At 45.0% G+C, this 23824-nt stretch overlaps 1 protein-coding gene across 2 annotated transcripts in view; it reads right to left on the bottom strand.

Annotated features, from left to right (window-relative positions):
• Dock1 (dedicator of cytokinesis 1) overlaps window positions 1-23824 on the bottom strand; it is a 504121-nt gene that overhangs the window by 174149 nt on the left and 306148 nt on the right. For both annotated transcript variants that reach the window (XM_038330219.1, XM_038330227.1), the window contains exons 28-29: window positions 10840-10941; window positions 3864-3958 (exon numbers count right to left, since the gene is read on the bottom strand). In XM_038330219.1, coding sequence (XP_038186147.1) covers window positions 3864-3958; window positions 10840-10941 — 197 coding nt within the window. The remainder of the gene's footprint in view (window positions 1-3863; window positions 3959-10839; window positions 10942-23824) is intronic.

The raw sequence follows: 23824 nt of genomic DNA, 5'->3' as shown, positions 1-23824 counted from the left end.
CTTGTCAGGGATTTTCTCACTTCAGCAAGAACAAATGGCCACACCATATTATGTGTTCTCTGCATAGTTTCTACAGGGATACTGTTTCTGTCCTTGTCAGATTTTGTCCTTGGAGAAACTCACAGCAGGTTGGTGGATGGCATCCTCTCCAGCCACAGCATTCAGTGGTGAAGAAAGAGGAGCAAGCTTAGGCTGGGCAGGAGTTTATGAGAAGCCTGTTCTCTGAGGAGGTGAAGGGTACCATCAGCATCCTACTGGCAGATGGAGGCACAGTTCAGGTAAGAAGGGAGGGGAAAGCACTGTTGTTGGCTGTTTGTGCTCTTACTCTTTAGGATCTTCTGGGGGTCTGCCACCCAGCTTCTAAATAAATCACACATGGAGGCTTACTCTTAGTTATGAACACCTGGCCTTAGCTTGGCTTGCTTCTTGCTAACTTTTCTTAACTTATCTGCCTTTTGTCTCTGGGCTTTTTACTTTTCTTACTTTTTGGCTGGGTGATTAAGTGGTTGACCTCTGATGTCCTCCTCTCCTTGTTCTCTCATTGCTCCTACTCTTTCTCAGTTCTCCTATTTATACTCTCTGCCTGCTAGCCCCACCTATCCTTGCTCCTGCCTCATTACTGGCTGTTCAGCTCTTAAATAGACCATCAGGTGCTTTGGACAGGCAAAGAATACGCACACTATCAACAGTGAAAAACTTTTCACAGTGGAGCTGACATTTAAGGAAAGGAAGGGCCACCAAAGCAGTTGTCTCCAAAGAGCTGTAATATCTGGCCCTCTAACTTGATGGAGGCAAGTGGTTTCTGTTTCATTTTTTTGTCTTTGAACTTTTGATCATTGTGCCTCCAACTTCCAAGTGGTGGGATTACAGGCACATGTTCCCATACCCGGTTTCATGCAGCAGTGTGGGGTATGGGGATCAAGCCCAGTGCTTAGTACATGGTGGGTGAGCATGCTCCCAGCTAAGCTACATCCACATGGTGTGGGGGAATTGTCTGTATTCTGTCAATCATGTTTTAAATAAAAGCTAATTGGCCAGAGAGGAAGTATAGGTGGGTCAACCAGATAGGAAGTAGAGGTGGGGCGATGAGAACAGGAGAATGCTAGGAAGGAGGAAGCCCATTCATCCCATTCCTTCCTGCCCAGACCACTGAGAAGCAGGATGTGATCTGCCCTGCTGAAAAAGGTACTGAGCCATGTGGCTAACATAGACTAGAATAGTGGGCTAATATAAGTTATAAGAGCTAATATGAAGCCTGAGCTAATGGGCCAATCAGTTTCTAATCTTATAAAGACCTCTGTGTGATTTTCTTTGGGGCTTGCTGGCTGTGGGGTACCAGGCAGGACAGATACCCCAATAAACCGGCCCTCATGTTACATCCACAGCCTGGTAAGAGGCTCCCCTACACAACCTGACTCAGTTTATGCACATCAATGCTGTGTATTCTGGTATTTGCATCCCATGGGCTTTGGGAATTGTAAAATGTTAACTGTGGCTTTTCTGTGACTTCTTAGGGGTTAGAGTCTCTCAAACAGAAAATCCTTCCTATGGAGCCATCAGGCACACACAGATTAGAATGAACACACACACACACACACACACACACACACACACGCACGCACGCACACACGCACGCACGCACGTACAGGCACTCTACAGGAATCTCCAAGGGAGGAAGTATATCCAGGCAGACCTAGTGACTCAGAATATTAGATTCGGTGACTAGAGAATCTGGTGCAGTACTCTGTGTAAGATGGCTCACAGGCTGTGCAGCCTGAACATTCACTGCTCCCCCCATGATTGCCTTAGGACTTCAGCTTCTGTGCACAGTGAAGCAGAGACCAGGGTAGATGTCACTCTCCACACTTGGTGTCATCTATCTTATGTTCAGAGGTCTCCATGGCACTAGTAGCTCACTGACAGGAGCATGCAGGAACTTCTCCTTCTCTGCTTATTTTCCTCAAAACAAAAGCCCATGTCTAGATACAGTAGACATTCATTGCTTCCATCCATGACAGCTCATCACATGGCTGGGCCTGTAGGGAGTCTCCAGTGAGCAGGAGAAGGCTGACAATGCTTAGCCAGTCCTCAACTCTAGGGACCACACATTATACACATCCTCATTGCTTAGTCAGCCTACAACTCTGGGGACCATGAATTATGACCACTTCCTTGCCACACAAAAAACAACATGGCTCCAAAGAGTCTTGGTGTCTCTAGAATTGCTGTGTTGATGGCGCCATGGGCCACAAGGATTCCTTTGGTTCTGGGGAAGCTGAGACTTCCTCCAAGCCATGGATGGAGGGAAGAGGTATCTCTGATGGGGTAGCAAGAAGAGGGAGGAATACAAGGATGACTTGAAAACTATAACTGACCTGTCGATTATAAACCCATCACAAAAATAAACACATAAGTATATTTTATGCTCTTCCAATGCACCAGTGGACCCTGAAAGGGCACCCTGAGATACAACTACAGGGAACCAATCACTTTTGAGCTTTGTTAGAGAAGTTACCACCCAGGATACAAATGTACAACCTGAGCACTGACTGGGACATTACTGTCCCTCTGAGAAAACCAAACACCAAGTTCACGCATGGGGTTATGGCAAGGAGTTCATAATTGCTACCTCCCGACCTGTGTTCAGGTAACGCTGTCACACTATCCCTAAGTCTTGGTCTACAGTACAGTGGAACTGTGTACATGGGTCTAACACACTAGGGGTTTGTTTCAGATATTAATACTGATTTGTTTGTTCTGTTGAATGAAAAACAGACCCATTAAAAACACTGTGTAGTGTTTCAGAAGACTTTGGAATTCCAACCACAAAAATAAATCCTAAGGGCACTAAAGTATGCTGTTGGATTGGAGTTCAGTTCCTACGGAATGATGGGAATGTCAAGAAACAAGCAGAGGGCTAAAGGGACGTGGTAAGTAGAAGGACGGAGGCAGAGGCCACGACCCCTGCTCCATAACCAGTCAGGGATGGCTGCATCAGCCCCCAGCCTGCTGGCCAGGACCCCTCTCCTCCATCCTGCTCACCATGAGGGACCCCAACCTGCTGGCCAGGACCCCTCTCCTCCATCCTGCTCACCATGAGGGACCCCAACCTGCTGGCCAGGACCCCTCTCCTCCATCCTGCTCACCATGAGAGACCTTGGCCACAGCAGTATCTGACTTAAGAAGCATTTCCTCAGTGGGATCTTGCCAGAGGTCTGCTGGGAATCTCGTAACATGAGGAACTGAGGGCAACATTATCCTTACTGTTACAGGATGAGCAGAACCCAGGAAAGTTCTAGGGAAGGCCCCACTGCCATGAATTTCTCCACAGGGTGGACAAAAAGGCAAAGCCAGGCAGGTGTGGTAATCCAAACCTGTTCTCCCAGTGCCCGGGGAGCTGCCAGCAGGAGGCTCAGGAGTACAAGGCTGTATTTAGCTACATTGACTACAGGGGACCCCGAGGAAAATAAAACAAAAACAAAGAAAAAGGCAAAGCCATAGGGAAACTATAAGCTAAGGCCACAAGGAGAAACATGGACCTATCAGAAGGGCTACAATAAAACCCATTTATAACCAAACTGACCTCTGCCCACCAATAACCTTAATCTACAAACACCACTGAATTCTTTTTGTCTTAGATTTTATCAATTGCAGCTGAGGGCAGCCCTGGCTCTGTCCCTCCAGGGACACAGCCTGATCTAGAAACAGAGCCCCACGCTGGCATAAGAACACCCCCACGATCTCCATAGAACCAAAGGTCACCATAGACGTGGCAGAACACATAAGCACAGACACCCCAGGAGGCGGCCACACCACCGGTGCCACCAGATATGATGCGGAGGCAGGACGTGGGCTAAACTTACTTGTTCTGCATTGTGTTCATTATCACCCAGTCGAAGGGGTAGACGTTCTTCCCAATGAGGTTCTTAAACATGATGAATGTCTCCATCAGAAAATCCTGCAATGAGACAGCAAGGCAGTGAGGCAGCCCACCCAGGAGGAGGGCGAACACTCTTCTCAATGATGAGATTATAAAAGACCCCATTATTTTTAGTTGAAGGAAAACATTCTAGAAGCAAATGAAGATGTATTTCACTGGGGCTGTGTACCGCCTCTGTCTTTCTGTTTACCTGGGTACCTTCTGCTTGAGATGGCTTTTTTGAGATAGATGTTGAAATAGTCCCCGGGAATGTCTCTCTGGCAGTTAAGAAAAGATCCCCAAGGGTTATAAATATACATTTGTGCCTTTACTGCTTACAGGAAAACATGGGTTTTACAAACCTATCATGCAGGCTGCAGCATTCTCTCATATTTATCCTAAATCCATTTATCACTATCAAAACCCCCAGAGATTGGATACTGTGATCCCTACCCTTTCGCTTTGTAATTTAAAGCTTGCCTTGACCCTCTGCACACACTCAGCATGCAGCTGACCCTGTGAGTAAGGAGCCCTTTTGCCCAATAGCTCCATAGTTAACTACTCAGGGATGCCACAGGAAACTCACAGTCTTTGGCTCTCCCAGAACAACATAGGGCAAGATTCAAGGGGTTCCCCACTGCTCTGTGCCACTCACATGTCCACATGGAAGCCGCTGGTCACAGCAAGCCTGTAAGCATGTACCAGCTCCCCCATGCTGGTTAGAATTAGCAGAAGTTCCTATTTGTGAGGGCAAGGTAATTTTGCTCTGTGTTATTATCCTGAACCTTGGCATGGTTTGTTGGGAAATCCTTATGTGTACTCAGGACCCAGGGTGAGAGGGAGGCAGATGACAGAGAGTTAGTTTAGAAAAGGGATGCCATAGCTAGGGTCACATAAGTGGACCTTCCTTATTGTGTAACTTACTGAATCATAATGAAGGCTATGAAGGCCAAGGGAGAGAATGGTTTTTAAGCAGCCAACAAAGCGATTCCCCAGTGGGGAATTCTCACACCACACCACTTGCAAAGAACCTAATGGTATCCATCAGGTGATGGGCAAGGTTCACGCTCTTTGGGGACCAGTTTCATTTTGTTGCTGTGAGGAAACACTCTGACCAGAAGAAATTTAGAGGAGGAATAGGTCTATTTCAACACGACTTAATTATTCTACTGCTTAGCTGACCATTTTGCCAAGAGTTTAATACTTTGGATGGGCAGATTGTATACTTTGTGAGCTATATCTCTGCTTGTGTGGAATTGCTGGCTTTCCTGCCCATCCCTCTTGTAAGTCTAACAACTGAGATGCAGGGATGGATTTAAACTCTTAAGAGAAAAGCCATCTTTCCTCGGTGCCTTTCCTTTCCTTTCAGTGAATCACAAGCCAGCACTTAATTAGTATTGCTTAGCTGATATACGATGGTATTTGGCTAATGGAACAAAATGCGGTCTGAAGTGGGAGATGACCTCTTGCAAGGTTTACTTGTAGGGCTGAGGAACAGTAGTCCGGATGGTCCAAAGGACCAGCTGGTCCAGAATAGCCGATGAGGGTTCACAAATGCTCCGCCAAAGCCTCGGGCTCAGGAGTATTGAGGGAATGCTTCAACACACAGTCATCATTCATTTTTCAATTTTGCATTTGATTATTCATAGGGTGCCTAAGACAGCAAGCGGTCAGCTCTGACAAAAGCTGCAGGTATTTTCTGGAGGCAAACAACTGCTTCTCTCTATCTCTAATCCCGTTAATTTGATGAAAACGTCACTCTCACCTCATTAGGTGGAGGGCTCACCTAATAAGAGCGGATGCTCTTTTCACAGAGGACCCAAATTCAGTTCCCAGCACCTATGTTGGGCAGCTCACAACTGCCTGTAACTCCAGCTTCAGGGGATTCAATGCCCTCTTATGGCCTCTATGGGCACTCTTCTCACAAGTTCTTTTTAACACACACACGAACAATGTCACGGAAGAAAGTGAGCAAGGGAAAAACACAAGCACAGAGACACAACAAAATTCAGTGTGGGGTAGTCTGTAATCCTAGCGCTCAGCAGACTGAGATGGGAGAACGGCAGTAAATTAAAGGCTACAAGCAAACTGGACAGAGCAATATGGACCCCTAGGGGGTCCTCTAAGAAAGAAGCAAATGTGGGAAAATTAGGTGTGAGCACAGTGAGTGAGAGAGTGGCTGTCCCTCCCTACAGTACAATGGTGACCATTGGAGGTGCGTACCCAGCCATTTAGTAACGAGCATGCCTATAGAAACGGCATTTTCTTCCTTAAGAGATTTGTAACACACACACACACACACACACACGGTGGGGGGTATTCTAAGCTGAAGTGCTTGTCACTGACAGCTCAGACATGAACCACTGTTCTAGCTTCTCTGTTTGCAGGAAGCATCGTGTGATACATCATTAGGATAAAGAATATAATTCATGCCAAAGAGATCTGGATAAGGTGAGCGGATTGCACGAATGTCAAACCTTGGTTTTGATGTTGTACAGTAGTTTTGCAAGACATTCCTGTCAGCAGGAACCAAATAAAGGGCATCCAGAATTCATTATATCCAACAGCTGTGTGGGACTCCATAATGGCCTCAGAATAGAGTTCACTCAGAACATAACTGCTCTGACAGCAAATAGGCGGCACAGGACAGAGGGTTGCTGGCAGAGCCCAGGGGAGGTCCTGGCTGGTGTGATACCTCAGTGCCTCTAGTGCCTCCCACAGTAAACTCCTCCTTCTGCCTGTAACCCCTTCCCCTCCACCATCATCTGCTCTGCCCAGAGATGGCTCACCACTGACTTGGCCTTTTTTTTTTTTTTTTTTGGCTTGTTTGTTTGCAGAGCTCAGATGGTATGGGTTCACTGGGAATACTATGAGGCATGAGAGTTTGTCTGGCTGCTAAGGCCTTCCACCATGCTGACAGAAGGTCAGTGGGAAAGGGATCTGCACCCCTAGATTGACAGTCCAGTGTGCATAGCTGTCCTCAGGCTGCGATTGCAAGGAAATGGTCCAGGAATAAAGCAGCAGGTGTGTAGAGCCCTTCACCTCTCTCCACCGAGAATGTATACTCAATGGAGACTAGGCAGCACTTCTGCTGATGGGTTCACAAAGCCGGCAACACCTTTGAGACCTTGAGGGTCTCATCCACAGAATGTGTCTGAAGCGGGCCCATTCACACTGCTGGCGTTTCTGCTTCCCCCACACGCATGAGCATTCTTCCTCACCACCACTCCGCCTGGCCCACTCCAGAACAGGCGGGTGGTTAATCAGGATGGACAAGGTGAGGTGCTATGAAGGAGAGGAGCCTAGATCCATCTACAGAGATCTGCACAGGTGTCAGAAAGGGGCTCCCAAACGGTGAACACTGAAGGAGCAAGACGGTGGGAAAGGATTCCAGCAAGAGGGCCTGGAATATGTGGTGGTTCAGGGGCTTACCTCACAGCAGAAGAAGGCCGGAGGATTCCACAAGGACAAGGTGGCAGGTGAGAGGGCCTGTGGTACCCCGAGTCCATGTGGACTCTTCTCTCTCCTAGCCGTTAACACATTCAACCCCACAGCACCGCCTCCACCTGCTCTGCCCCTTGCACACCTCTCTCTTCATCTAGTACACACTTACCAAAGGCTACTGAGGTATAGTGGATCCGAGGATCAAATCACCCCCACCCCAAGTGACACTGAGTGTCATCATATGTGCTGTGCACATAATGAGCCCTACACACGAGTTTACATTAAGGAGGTGTCAGGGCGGGGCTGTCACCAGAAAGAATAGAAGATGAGAGAACTGGAACTTCCAACCTACTTACTCCAGCTGTGGGGAGATTATGCTCAGACGAGCCTGGAGGAGACTGGGCTGCTGGTGGGCTTCTGGAGAGGAGGCAGATGGTATGAATGCCCACCCCTGCCCTCCTCTCTGTCCTGTGCACCTCTGCCTTCTCTGTCCTGTGTACCTCTGCCTCCTCTGTCCTGTGCACCCCTGCCCCCTGTCTGACCTGTGCACCCCTGCCCTTCTCTCTGTCCTATTTACCCCTGCCCCCTCTCTGTCCTGTGCAACTCTTCACCTTGGTTTCTCAAGAGGTGCAACCTTTATAAAAAAAAAAAAAACAAAAAAACAGAACAGGGAATGCGAGTGTCTCCTGGAGTGTTGTGAGCTAGCTGGGCAAATTATGAACCTCAAGGCCAGGGTGAAGGAACTCTTATTACCAGCTGCTTCATCCAAAGCATAGGAGCCTGGACTCGCAGCTGGATCTGGGGGAGCCCTGTCATCTGTGGGATTTATGGCTGCGTCCAGGTTGACAGTGCAGGGATGGAACTGAACTGTAGGACATCCAGCAGGTGTCAGAGACCTGTTGACGTGGGTCAGAGGGTGGAGAACAAAATAGGCTCCTGCAGAGCCACCCAGTGGAGGTCTGTGGTACACGGCTGGGAGCGTCCCCTGGGGTTCTGGGCAAGCTCTTTGCTTCTATGCCTGATGCTGAGACCAAGGGTAGGCAGCACCCAGCACTGGGCATCAGCCAAACAAGTTTGCTAGAGCTGTCTTGAAGAAGCAGCCTGCCTGTTCTGGGAGGGATGTCAGCATGACACTTGTCCGGTATTCCCTCTCCCAGACCAGTCTCCCACCCAGGTTGAGAGTCTCTGGCTACCCTGGGGACAGTGGACCATTTAGAAGGTGACAGCTAGAGCCCTGTGGGGAAGTTGGGGTAACGATAACTGTGAATCTAAGTGAGACTGATTCACCCAGTGTCGGGGTGGGGTTGGGAGCGGGGGGGCCTGAACCTGAGAACCTGAAGCTGTGGTTGTTAGAGGCAAGCAAGACTCGGGAAGATGGTTCGGGCCGTTTTCGTATTGGAATACTAATTAACTTCCAATTATTTCACAGGAAATGATCTTTTCATTTTCGTGATAATTGGGAGAGTAGAAAAATAAAACATTCTCTGCACACAGTTAGTAGATGGGAACATATTTTCATGAAGGTTTTGATGAACTAACAACAATCAAAAACCTTGCCTTGGGAATTTGAGATATACAAATAACAAATGCCATTTTACAATGGAAATCAAATTGTATGCAAATAATTGATTTTCTGGATGCCTGTGTCTAAGAGGGGGGAAAAGAAAACCCTTGGGAAATTAGGCCCATACCATGGAGTCTGTACCTTGATCTTCCATTGTGAGGAAGGAGAGGGTACATGCCCAAACCTGCAAAGCAGAGTCATCCTGGGGTGCTTTGAATGAGAAATGTCCCCTATCGTCTCAGGCATTTGGACACTTGGTCTCCAGTTGGTAGCACTGTTAGGGGAGGTTTAGGTGGTGCAGCCTTGCTGGAGGGAGTGTGTCAATGGGAACAGGCTCTCAGATTATACATGAAGCGCTCTCTGCTTCATGCTTGATGTTAAAGATGTGACTCCTCAGCTTCCTGCTCCTGTCACCACAGACCTGCTGCCTGCTGCCTTGCCTCCTCGCCACCATCATGACCTCTTGCCTTCTGGAACTATAAACCAGAATAAACGCTCCCTTTCTTATGCTGACTTTGTTCGTGGCATTTCATAACAGCAACAGAAGAGAAACTGAGAACATCCATAGAAGCCATGTTGCATAACTATGTTTCATCCCACACTGTGGCGAAATTCAAAATAGATATTTTTTAATGCCACACGTGGATTCTGAGCACACGCCTTTTCTGACAATGTACAAATTATTAACGACGGTTCTCAGGATGAGCAGTTACTCTCATCCTGAGAACCTTATCCTTCATCTCAGAAGATCATCTGTGAAGTCACTCAATGTTATACTATTATTTTCACCAGCCAAAGCAGGCCATAGAGGCGCATTTAAGATTCAATGCTGAAATGACATACAGGAATATAAAATAAGATTTTACTATGCTATGACTTCAAATTAATCTTAGGATACTGTTAGGTAGTTATTGCATATTTGAATACGTATCTGCTGTAAACTTTTCCTTGATAGAGAAAGAAAAACTAAAACACATAGACATGAAAGAGTGATACACCTTTATGCCCTTTTATTTAAGGAACACCGTTATGATTTTGAGGTATAGACTTATGTTCTTCTTGAAGATTATCTGTCTATATTTATCTACCCATCATCTATCCATTATTCCATCTCTTATCATTATATCTATCACCTATCAATCTATCAAACAATCTAGCTAGCTATCAATATATGCATCATCTTGCTGTTTCCCTCCGTAAGGCAGAGGTCAAGTGCAGTAAGCCTTGCCCTGGAAGTACTAGGCAAGGGAGATGTGCCCCTTGGGAGTCTGTGCATATTCTACGGGACTAGTGAGTCCTTAGAAGTGGAATCCAGAAATTCGCATCAGCTTCTCACCAGGAAGCCTGCCAGCAGGTTTGGTGCAGCTTTGTAAAGGATATTCACCATATGGCAGTGTAATTTCAGGCCATTAGGGAGGTAGCTCCTAAGCAATAAATTTCCCTATTACACTCTCCCAATTAAGTTGCATCATAGTTTGCATGAGGAGGACTAAGGAGTTATTAGGAGAAATGCTGATGAGCGTCTATGATTAGCACTAATTAATAGCAAAGGATAGCTTAAGGTGCATGAGGGTGGCTCATAAGCTACTGCTATAGAAAGTCAACCAAGAAATGAGCAGCTAATGACTACGAAGGGCCATGATTGCTAGTGACCCAAGAGCATGGGAAAGGATGCTGTGACCAGAACAGATGGGATTTCTCCAGGTCTGAGGGATTTCTCCAGGCTCAGACCCAAGCTGTTCTCCAGATCAGTCCTAGTCAGAAACTTTTACATAGAGACTGACGTGGCTTCTGATAACAATTGGAGAAGTCCCATGCAAAATTCTATTATAAATGTAGATACAAATGTCACCCTCCACTCCCACCACTGGCCCTGTGACAGAATAGGCATGCCAATAGACATGACACTTACCACGACATCTGTCCTCATCTTCCCAAAGGTCTTGATCAGGTGGGCGTAATGGTAGTCTTCCATCTGCCGTAAAATAGCTGTCATGCAAGCCACAAAGTTGCCCTGCAGGTGGATTGGAAGGTAGAATTAGATAGAGGAATAACAGTCCTCACAGAAGAACGGACATCAACCATTGGAGCTGGCTCTTCCACCACCAGGGAGGGCATAGGACCTGGGCAGAGCCCTAGTTATGCTACATGGCTCTCAAGGCCAGCCGGAGACAGCCTGGCTCATTCCTATCGCAGGCATTTGTTTTAAGGGGGTACAGTGGATTTTTATTCTCTCTAACTATATTAAATGATTAAATGTGGCTTGACAATGAGGTTGTCCAGGCTAGAAAAATAAACTTTAAATGCCCCCCTTAATTAAGTTCACGGAAATCAAAGACAAGATTGAGATCCCAGTCACTTAGGTAATATTCTTGGAAGTCAGTCGTCCGTATTATTAGACAAATGTGGGCACAGCTCCTCTTCTTGAGCTAGGGCAAAGAGAGGCATTTTATTTTTCAAAATCTGCTTGCGTCCTCCTTGGTCACTTCAGAGGCAATCACTACCAGACAACCCCACTGTGAGTTTTGCCCCTTGGGAAGAGTCAGAGGAGAAAGACGGTCTCCCTGAAATATCCAGTGGGAGGGAGGGGTATTCTTCACACCATACAGAGCTGGGTAGAGATGAAGAGGAGGAAGGAAACAGAAACCACCAAACAAAAGCAGAGGTGGAGAGAGCAAAGGACCAACGTGGTTGGTCAAGGAGTCGGGTCAGTGTGCAGCTGTGGGTGTGTGCACACACACCTGTGTGTAACATGAATGAAACATGCTATGGGGAGAGACTCTGGGGCTGAGCGGTCTTGTTGTCATAAACAGTTTCTCACTTGCAGGCTGGGGAGCTGGCATCACAGAGCCTTTCCCACTTTTAAATATATACCCGTAAGTTAATGACATCTAAAGCCACACAGGATTTACACTAACTCCCATTAAATTGCATGAGTCTGGTAGAATAATAAGAAGCGTATAGTTTGATACACATCCCTATTTCTTCCTTAGTAAATGAGCTCCCAAATTGCATTCTTTTCACTAATTCCACTTTTTCCAACAAATATATTTGAATGCCTAAATGTCTTTTATATTAATTTGGAACATGCACTCCACAGTGCATGTTAGAGTCCAATACATTTTCTATCTCTAGTATACACAGAGGCTTCCAAATGAGTCCTCAAAGGACACATTTTGCAAATTGAACAAATACAATAATGATGATATGGTATCTTCCATTTGCCCAGAAATGTAAATTATTTGTGAATAATGGTAATTGCTGAGATTTAGATTCCAAGTTGGTGGTGTTCTGGGAAAGAGCTAAATAATGCTTGTTTTGCATTGGTAGGGCACTTATTTATGAATGGGAACTTTTCAAAGACATAAATATTTGGCACCCCAATGGGCTCAACACAAGCTGCTTGTGCACCTCATCTTCTCCTTAGGAGATTCCATATCTGGAATCTATCACTGTCACCTTGCTCACTAATCAAGCTCCAAAGCCACATTCCTAGTCAGTCACAGGTAGACTTGCTGCCTGTTCCATTTTTTAGGCAGTTAAATGGAGATTCGGAGACCATATACTTTTAGGAGTAGGTGGGAAAGCCAGGTGTGAAGCCAGCACTCCGGTGCTGGAGTGCAAGACCTTGGCTGCTGAAAACCAACAAGAGTTAAAGATTCCTATAGTTAGCAAAGAAAGTAGAGGCGAAGGAAGGGCCCCTATAATACTAAGCCTCAAATTCTACTCTGATGAAGCTGTCTGGAACCCGTTATCTACCCTGGGGGAAGTAGGGCCTCTAGAAAGCATCTATACAGGTGTACCTAGCACACGCTTAAATGAATGGTGCCAGGCAAGACAGTTCAGCAATGAGCCTTACACTTCAGAATCACCAAAGCCATTGAGTCAGGGATTCAGAACCAGAAGGCGATATTCACATGCCTGATGTAAAATATCTAACTGCAAGAAGACAGAAAAGAAAGACTATTGAGGGGCTTGAGAAGGGCTCTGGTTCCCTGAGAAGAGCCAGCACGCCTGGGTCAGGCCAGAGGTAGAAGAGGTGACACAGACCCACTCATTAAGAAATAGATTGCCAGATAATGCTTAAAGCTCACACTAAGCAAAGAAAACGGTGGAAGAGGGCCCAGGAACCGATGAGATAGTGATGTCCACAAGGCAAGTCCTGGGAAGATGCAAATGGCCTGCCTGGAGTCTTCTAACTGGATGAGAACATCATGAAGAATGCAGCCAAGCAGCCCCCTATTTAATGACACTGGGGGCTAATTAAAGCAGACCTTGCAAGGGCAGAAAGAGGGCTACCCCCATGTGTTAGCAGAGTGCCGCCTGGCATCCCATGTGCCCCCTTTACTTAACCTAAGGAAATGGGCCAAAAGCAATTTGTACCATTCAGCCGCTCCTCTCTTAGAGAAAGCAATTTTGCTTGCTCAGCACAATTCTAAGTTGGAAAATGGGACTCCACTCGCCGAGGGGAAACACACATGCTACAATTCCCGGACAAACCCCCTCTTCCATCCCTGCCTTTTGTGAATGGAGCCCCCCCCCCCCCAGGGATACTAGGACATTTATGGGGCAAGTATTGCTCACACTCTGGAGCATCACATCTCACCTGAACCCAGGGCATGTATTTGTCTAGAAGAACGGATGAAGTGGTTTTTGTAAAAAGGGTATTTGAAATCAGCCATATACTAGGAACAAAACTAGAAAGAACTGTAAAAATAAAGGGTAGGGGATTCTCATTCTACAGACAATAAAGAAAACTGCAAGACTTTTTGATTTCATTCTTTTAAATTCATTTTAGGAGTCATCGAGGCTTCCACTTTTAAACAGGCTGTTTGTTTGTTTGCGGCAGGCTGTTTGTACAGACCTGGCCCTTGGAACTTGAGTTTGGCGATTGGGCTCAAGTTCTAGCCACGGACTAAAAATAACTATCGGAATAAAAATAAGAGATATTCCTATGATTTCAAAGTAAGGGCTGAGAAGTCAACTGTACTTAAAAACCAGGACACTCACTGCCTCAGAAACAACAACAACAACAAAAAATGTGAACCTCATTAGTAATCCAGATGAAAATGATACATCGTTATTCACTGGCAGAACAGCAAGGCAGGATTTAAACGGTGAGCATAAAGGTACAGAGGATGAGAGCTCTTACACATGGTTGGTGCAAGCGTAAATTGCTATAACCTTTTTAAAAAGCAATTTGGCGAGAGGTTTGAAAAGTCTTGGAAGGAAAATACTCGTCCCTTGAGTAATGCTCCTTCTAACGACCCACCTGCAAAGGTGATTCAGGAGAGGCAATTTTACGTCCAACAGTGTCCCTTGCATCTCTGAAAAAAATGTCTAAGCACCCAGAGCAAGAGATAGTGAGAGTCATATATTTTGTGGGGGTGAAAGATAAGAGGCAGGATGGCACTTCCATTCGAATCTCAGGTAAATGACAAGACCAAATTCTCCAAGCGTTGCCTTGGAAATATCCCACGGGCCTTGGAGAGGCCAGGAGAACCCTGCTTGCCCACAGTCCCTATCAACGGACTGTCTGGTCTGTGTCCGTTAATTCAAGCAGTCCTATCGCAAGGTTGAGTTGGAATATTGCACAATCCCTGGATATTAAGCCCAGTAACACAAGAAGAGATAGTTGAGAAACGAAAATATAGATTTTATACACACAATTTCGTAGTATAAGGAACCTATAGGACAGGGTAAAAAAGAGAAATGCCTAGAAGAGAAAAAGACCCTAGGCTGTTGTCAGGAAGCACACATTATTTTTATAAGTAGCATGTATTAGGGACTTTAAAAGGTGGTCTTGAAAGACAAGAGATGTCACCACTGAGAAAGGAAAGATGTCATCTGAGAGGAGGGATCACCTCTTCCTGCCTTAGTCCTTACTTCCTGCTTGTATCTTCACCCCTATCAAGGGTCTCCTACACGGGAAGACATAGCAACTGCCTTATGCCACTTTCTGACCCCAAAGCGATCACCACGTCCTCCATTTACACCCTACTACTCCCCCTAAAACTAGCTTCTGGGGCCGTTTTAAATCCCATTGTATCCTCAGTGCATTGGCAAGGGGGATGGCGTATGGAGGGGTGGGGCACACAGGCAGCATGAAGACATGGGCACAAGAGGACCAGAAGCCAGGTGAGCCCAAGGGCAGGTCAAACCAAAGTCAAGGACTGAAGATGGGTGAAATGGGAATATAGGCAGAACCAAGAACAGGCAGATAGGGGCCGCCCTGGTGAGGTGCAGGGGAAGTAGGAGTCAGGAAGCTTCAATATAAGATGCTGCAACAGGGTAGAACTGAGATGGGGAGAGGGCTAGGTACAGCAGAAACAAAGACAGCCAGTCCCGACACAGTGCCCTTGCAGCTGTGCCCATTTAAGGGTTAAGGCTCAAGGACAAGCACATGGATTAGAAGGAAAATCCCCAAGGGACTCGCTTTGTAGACCTGACTGGTTTTGAACTCACTGAGATCAGCCTGCCCTCTGCCTCCCAAGTGCCTCTCGAAAAACCAAAACCCAGCCAAACCAAACAACCAAAACAAAACCCCAAGGGTCTTCACTCCCAGTCTGCAGGAGCTGTGGAGGTGAAGACAAAGGGCTGCAGCCACGTGACTGGTGAAGGGAGTTTGGTGGTTCCATCAGCTGGGTGTGAGCTGATTCACGGGCCCTGGAGCTCCCACCTCACCCGTGTCGTGTGTCTGCTCTGGGTGCGGGGCATAGGTAAGCTTGCCTGAAGATCAGTACAAAGCAGCCAGACTAGTTTAGTTAGTCATCCAGACCTTTAATTCAGGCCAGTGGTGGCTCACACCTTTAATCCCAGCAGCTATACTAGTTAGCCACAGAGGCCGGGCGGTGGTGGTGGTGCATGCCTTTAATCCCAGTCCTAGAGAGGAATATAAAATGGAAGGAGACAGATCTCAAGCGAGTCTCAACCGAGGATTGGAGGAGGCAGGATTGCCCATTTTCGGTCCGAGGCAGAGCTAAGAGCCAGTGGCTGGCTGCTTTGCTTTTCTGATCTTCAGGTTGAACCCTAATATCTGTCTCTGGGTTTTTATTATTCATGCTACAAAGCAACGTGTTTTCACCAGGACAGTGACTTGAAAAAGAAAACCCCATTTAAAGACTTAAATCTTACTGGATACTGAGCATGGCCCTTCCCCCAAAACACATGTCAGAGTTAGACAGCTATCATCACTGGCATTCAAAACATCTGCTGTGATACAGCCCTGGGGAAGAACTGCAATCGAGGTGGGGAGATGTGTGACCCAAGGGATTCAGAATGACTCACATTTTGAGCAAGAGTCAAACTGAAGAATCAATAAGCAGGCAGTGATATGAGGAGAGAATATAGGAAAGGGATGTGCCTGGGAGTTGTGCCCTCCACTGAGAAGTCAAAGGCAGCTCAAAATGAGGCCATATGGGTAAGGTCTGGGTACTGAGACTCTAAACAAATATGGTGCACAAAGGCTTTCTGTTTTTGAGATGAAAGGTCAAGGGTAAAATGGTTATGTGCTCTGGTTCCTAATGAGAAGTTACAAAATGAGAAAAACAGAAAGTCAAGAGTGCAAAGAAAATCTCAAAATGTTATAAACTAGCCTAAAGACTCCTCAAAGTCTACACAGAGATGGCATTTGCCAAAACATTCTTGGAAATCCCAGATAACATGATCAAAGGACGGACTACCTCTGCTGCCTCTCATCATGCTGACAAGGAACATGTTTTAGAACATCTGAGCATAGCAGTGCACACCTTGGATTCCAGCACTAGGGAGGCAGAGGCAGGCTGATTTCCATGAATTCTAGGTCAGCCTGGTCAACAGAGAGAGTCCCACGACAGCCAGGGCTATGCAGAGAGACCCTGTCTCAAAAACCAACATCAACAATATGGAGTAACAAGGCTCAGAAAAGAGCGAAGCAATGCAGGAGAAGAGAATTCTGGAAGCTGGAAAAAGAATGATTGGTGGTGACCAGGGACCTGGAGGCAGGAAGACTCAAACATGCTCACTGACACCTCCGAATCCCAGAAAGACTTAGAAACCAGAGGTACCAGGAACTCAAACTAAGGCATGAGTTAGAAGACGGCCTGGGCTACAGAAGGGAAACCTTGTTGGAAGGAGGAAAGGGAGGGGGTGGGGGGAAGGAAGAAAGAATTGAGAGAAGATACATTCCACATCATGATGTCTGTATTCAACAACATATGGTTAATTTTCACTCATTTAATTTCCAAAATATTATAATTTCCTTATTTTATGAAGAACCAAAGTGAAGACTATAAAAAGGCATGGAAGGAAACTGAAGACAGCATGGTTGATAAACTACATTAATGCCATCTATTAGAGATTTTAAACGACTAGCAACAAAATTAAATACTAAATTTAAATAGTGTGCTTGGTTGAATTCATAAAGTATTAGTATCTCATTTCATTCCAGACACTCTGAGGAAAGGAATTTAATTTTAAAAACAAAATCAATTTCAATTTTACAGGGGCAGTAATTATGGAAATATGTTTAAAGGACATATACCGGAGGGGAATATTTGGATATGAAGTTACCTGTAACAATTATTTGCTGCTTATTGAATGTAATAATTTAAACACCTATTCACATTTGTTATAGATAATAAAGTATAAAAAGTACAAAAACTCTATTTGGTGTTGTGTAGTGGTCTGAGAGAGAAATGTCCCCCATAGGCTCATGTATTTGAACACTGAGTCCCCAGCAGGGGGCACTCCTTATGGCAGTTAAAGGACCTTTAACCTATCTAGGAGGAAGTATGCCACTGGGGGTGGGCTTTGAGTTTATAACATCACCCCACTACCCCACTTCCAGTTTACCCCTTGTACTTCCTTCCTGTAGACTGAGATACCATTTCTCATGACTCTCCCTCTGGCACTGTAAGCCCAAATATTCTCTTTCTTCCATAATTTGCTTTTGTTCCTGGTATTTTATCGCAGCAATAAAAAGCTACTGATACATGGTGCAATGAAGGTTATATACTATGCATGCAACTTCTTAATAAAGTTCATTTGATGTCAACACTAGAAAGATAGTAAAGCAGAGATTTTATATCTTATTTTTATAAACTCAATAAATCAGGCGATATTAGAGCCCGAGAGAGCTCAGGATTTCCCTGGTCCTAGGACATGATAGACAGTATCAGTGAACACAAAGTAACAGGCACAAGAGTAACAGAGTCGTAATAACCGCTAGCGCACGGGGGAATCAATGTCCACACATATCTATCACTAATTTCTGTACATAAAGGGCTCTATCGCCATCACAGTTACAGATAAAATTGGAAACAGGCAAAACTGACGTATAGATCATAAGAATACACTGTCTTCAGTTTTGCTCACATTGGCTGAATGAAACAGGAAGAGAAATATATCACATACTAAGTGTTAGAAAGACAGCTAATGAGAGTCAGCAAATGGCTCCGAAGGTAAAGGCACTTGCTGCCCAGCATGATGACCTGAGTGTGACCCACAGGACTCACACGGTGGGAGAAAAGAACTGACTACTACAGTTATCCTCTGACCTACACATGTGTGCTTGCACGCACACATGCATGCACACACACACACACACATACCATTTACACACTGAGAAAAGAGAAAGTGGCCTGGCAGGGTAATTGCTTTTTGACAGTTTTTTTTCCTTTTTGTACCATGACCCAAATGAGGTTAGTAAGCACACTGGGGCCGGAAGGTCACTTGGCTTTTATTCTGACTATGGTGACTGTGTGCTTCATCCCTGGAGGAAGTACAGCCTCTCCAGCTGATGTGACTGGTTCATTCACTGTAATTGCAAAGGTGGCTAAGCGCAGGAGAAAAGGCTCAGCCACTTTGGTCCTCAAGCTTCAGGAGTGCACAGGAGCATTTTTGTCAACAACATTTCTACTGGGTTGGGGGACAGAACTAAAAGATTGGGGTCAGCATTTTATAAAGAGTTGGGGATATTTGTGGAAGCTCCCTAGTAGGCTTGCCACTAGGGTAGGCAAAAGCTGTACAGTGGGTAGATGCTTTGAAATCTGATCTTTTACATACTAGAAAGCAGATGTTGTAGGGTTATTCTTATAGAATTCTTATTAGTATATCGTTATGGAGACAGAGATGATTGTGGCTCAGTGCACAGCAGATCAGTCAGTCAACAGCTTGTTGGACTGAAACCATGGAAGACAGCAAAGGGGGGTTGACAATAAAACTCTTCCGTATTAATTTTGTTACCAATATGAGCAGGGTGGTGGTGGCGTGCACCTTTAACTGCCTGGTCTGCAGAGTGAGTTCCAGGACAGGCTCCAAAGCTACAGAGAGAAAATCTGTCTGGGGAAAACACACACACACACACACACACACACACACACACACACACACCATAAAACAAAAGAAAAAAATCACCACTGTGGTGGAGTGTGACTGTGGGACCTGAGAACAGTGTGCATGGGAAGCAAGTACGTAAAGGATAAGTAGAAAAGCAGACACAGGCTCAGGCCCAGCATTCCCATCTATCCACCCTCTGCTGAGCTCTGAGGATCTAAAGGCCTCTGAGATCCTGAGGCCAAGACTTTACTGTGATGTGCAGTAAGCAACTGGGAGGAGGTAAGGCTGCAAGACAATGGCAGAGCAGACTCAGGTGCCATTCTCAATAGTCATTCATCTAGTGTTCAGTGTAGAGAGCATTGAATTCTTGCAGGAGGCCAGTGAAGAAGCAAAAAGGACTACTGCCTAGGATGGAGTCACATACTAAGTCTCAGAGACATTCCAAATACCTGTTTCCTTGTATCTGACCAACTGGGGCACATCTGTACAGGGGAACACAACTCAGCAATTATAGACAAACAAACAAACAACACTGATAACAACAAACAAATGAATCGCAAACACTACACTAAGTCAAAGAAGCCAGATTTGAAGGTTGACATTCTGTGTGCATCTTTCTTCAGAAGGGAAAGTAAGTGACAAGGGAGGTGTTGATGGAAGTAGGTCCCACACCAGCTCAGAACTGAGTATAACAAAGGGTTCTTTATTTAGCGGTAGACTCACAGATCATGGTCCTCTGCATGAGTGGGAAACCAAATCCAGAGAGAGAGAGAGAGAGAGAGAGAGAGAGAGAGAGAGAGAGAGAGAGAGAGAGAGAGAGAGAGAGAGAGACAGAGAGACAGAGACAGAGACTTTACAGCTGTATTTATAATATAAGAGACCACGCCCAAGTGGGCTGGCATCTTAAAGGCTATTGGCTAAAGGAGTTCTCACAGTAGGGAGGAGACTGAGAAATAGGGTACGAGGATGTTTTGAGGGGCCTAGAAATATGATGTCTTGTATTTAGTTATAAAAGTATACATATCATAGGAAGTTCAGATCTTACATTTGTAGACTATATACAGCCAGAGGAGGAGGGGGGATTAATACCAATTCCCTATAAGCTATTGCAATACTGATTGCTTCAGCCAATATCCATACATAAAAACACACTAGTTTTAACTTAATACTTTATATATCAGAGCTGTACAATGGGGCTGTTGTTCACTACTGAAACTTGAGGCTCTTGTTTTTCACATTTTTCTCCAGTCTTTCTGCTAATTTACCCTTTCTATGAAGGAAAGGGAAAGGAAGAGAATGGAAGGAATGGAAGGGAAAAAAGGGAATGGGAAAGAGAAAATGGCCTTGAGGCATCACAGTGGCATGTTTAACTCAAAAAGAGAAGTACTTTTTTGCCCATGTATGTGTGCATCATGTGTGTGTGCATATATATATGTGCATATATATAGAGAGAGTACATGTATATATATATATATATACATATATATATATGTACATGTTCATCTGTGTGTATATCTATGTGGAGACCAGAGGCTGACAATTGGTATCTTACTAGATCTATCTATCTATCTATCTATCTATCTATCTATCTATCTATCTATCTATCTATCTATCTAATCTATCTACCATCTTCTATATACTTATTTACTTATATTGGGGCTGGATCTCTCCTTGAGCCCAGAGCTCCCTTGCTCTAGTATGGCTAGCTTTCTATGGAGACTGTCTTCACCCTCAGTGTTCTGGGATTACACCAGGTGCTCACATCCACTCAGTTTTTTCTTGGTTCTGGAGATTTGAACTCAGGCCCTCCTGCTTACCAGCCTAGCTAAGCCTTCTCCCCACCCACTCTCAAGCCAATTTCGTCCAGTAAATAAACTTCAAAACTATATATTTTACTTTGAAACAAATTCCATTGGGATTCAAATTGGACTTCCATCTAATTGTGAGATGAATTGAGGAGGCTTACAAAACAGCTCTCCCATTTAAACACGCAAACCAAACAGATCCAGTCTATTTTTATGCCATTGGGGACTATTTCATGGATGCTATTGTAGGGATCTTCAAAAGATCTTGCTACTTTCATATGCAAAAGGGTAAAGTGGTTTTTTGTTTTGTTTTTGCAATAAGTTTTCACTCTCTCGTTCTATATATTTGGGGACACTGTTCCACTGGGTGGGTATATTTGATTATTTTATGACACAACATAATGGAATTCTCTTATGATTGTCAAAGTTTTTGCTCTTTCTTGGGGAGTCTTTACATAAAACAAGGTGGAGACTGTAAACACCTTGGTGTTGTCCTCCCACATCTCGGGGTGCCTTCTGTTTCTAGCCTCAGTCCAGGCCAGCGCCTGTCAGGACAACCTCAAGCAAGCTTCAGTAGCAGCAAGGCCTTTGTGTTCCCAGCGGTTTTATGTGCTCATTACCTTGAAGGTTTATTTCTCTTTGTGTGTGCATGCAAATGTGTGGCATGTATATGCAGGTGCCTGTGAAGGCTGGAGGAGGGTGGGGGAGGCTCTGGAGCTAACGCTCCATACAGGCAGTTCTGAGTCCCTTGATGTGGGTGCTGGGAAATGACTGGGGTCCTCTAAAGGGAGGTGTGCGTTCTTAATCGTGGAGCCATCTTCATAACACCATAGTGATTTTAATGGTCAGGCCTGTGGGGACTAATTTTTTAAACTACTACTTTAAAAAGTGGTTAAAGAAAGAACGGATTTATCATGTTCAGCAAGTATTTATCAGCTAGGGACCAGTCGTAATTAAACACAGCAGGCCAAACAAATATGGCCAAGGATATTACTACAAAATAAGAATTTTACTATGGAAGAGTAATGAATTAACAGTAAAAGTGAGCACCGAGACATATGGCTGGTCCAGTACAGTGGATCCCCAGCAAGAGGATGTTCACTTTGAGACCATGCACTGGCTCAAAACCCAAAGGAAGTACACTGTAAGGACACTTCCAAGTTTGCACTAAAATTGTGAAGATAAGACATCAAGGCAGAACCCAGGAGACTGGCATCACTTCGTCATTCACAGGCTGCCTACGAAGCCCAGGTCCTACCACGAAAACCTCACAGTCCTCTCAGGAGGCTCGGGGCTTATTGGCAGCTCAATCTAAGCACCACTTTCAGTTGTCAGAGCTGACATTAATCAGCATCCTAAGAGGACCATCTGGCACCCACAGCAAGTGAACACCATGTACTTGGTGAGTAAAGGTTGTAGACAGTTCATGGTATGTTTTATCCCGAAAGAGGAACTCTCGGACGTCCAGTCATCGAGTCAAATTCCCCAGGGTGTATCTGTCTAGCTATGGCCTCACCATTTTGTACAGCTCCACCATTTTGATTGAACAAGGACAGTTCTTACAATGAAAGCAGTTTGGTTCTTATAACCACACTGGCCCATATTTCTAGATCTGTGCCTTCCCCACCCTCACAGCTGATTCAGACATTCTGACTGCAAGCACCTACTATGGGTCCATCACATGGCAAAGAACTTCCTCCATGTCTCTGAAACATATAAGAAGAGACCCAGACTTGGCCACATGGTCCTGAATTTTCCTCTGGACGCTCCCCCCACCCAGCACTGTCTATGGTATTAATAATGTCCAATAAATCTCTTCAAAGGCAATCAGCCTTGGTGTCTTCCATGAACCCTAAAATCCTACCCTCTTGGTATATCAATCTAAATACACGGCTGCTGCTGCAGTGTTCCATAGCGGCTACTCAGATTTCTAACTTCCACTTTATTATTTCTTACCCAGACACAAAGAAGATAGGAGAGGAGAAGATCCTACCCATCTCATTGAGCTTTACAGCGGCTCCCATAACTGAGACGGCCAGGATCGATCACGACGCAAACCATCATAATGTTAATTACAAAATAAAAATGCTGCTCTATTGAGATTATTCTCCTAGAACAAAATCCCTATATTTTATAGAATTTCTTTTTTTTTTTAGTTATGAAAAGCCACAGACATTTCAATCATTCATCCCAAGGTATCATAATAACAACAAGAACTCGAGAAATTGATTTCCCCTTGCGCGGATCCTAAACTTCAACCTCAAGTTCCATGGCCAGATGCAAACTGGAAGTCACGTTGGAACAGATGCTCAGCCAAGATTTTTTATTCCTTATTAATTTTGTTCAGACAAGATCTTAACAGCACGCAGTGGAAGGTAAACCCACAAAGAGGCACAATAATGACTAATTTTAATTACTTTCCAGAATCTCTACTTGTTTGCAAAATTGACTATGTTTCTCACAAGCTAATTATCTAGCTACATAGTTAAAAGTTTGCAAAATGGAATATTCCCCATTCCTGTCTAGCAGGAAGTTGCAGCTAATAGGATGAAGGCCGCTTGCACTGAATTTCAATGGGCTACTCCAGTGTCCAGAAGGAGCAAGATCCAGACATCTAAGGTGATCAGTCAGGAAGAAACATGGTTATTAGGTGGCATTTCTTTAAAGGAATTACATATCCCAAATGCTGCCTAGGGAAAAATCTCCCATATTTAGGTAAAACCATTATCGTAAGTCAAAAAGAGAAACAGGGCTTGGGAGATGGCTCAGCTGGTA

Source organism: Arvicola amphibius, chromosome 1 (genome assembly GCF_903992535.2).
Source record: "Arvicola amphibius chromosome 1, mArvAmp1.2, whole genome shotgun sequence".
In the NCBI taxonomy this organism is placed as follows: Eukaryota; Metazoa; Chordata; class Mammalia; order Rodentia; family Cricetidae; genus Arvicola; species Arvicola amphibius.
Note: the sequence above shows the minus strand (reverse complement) of the source record. Positions and strands in the feature narration are given on the sequence as shown.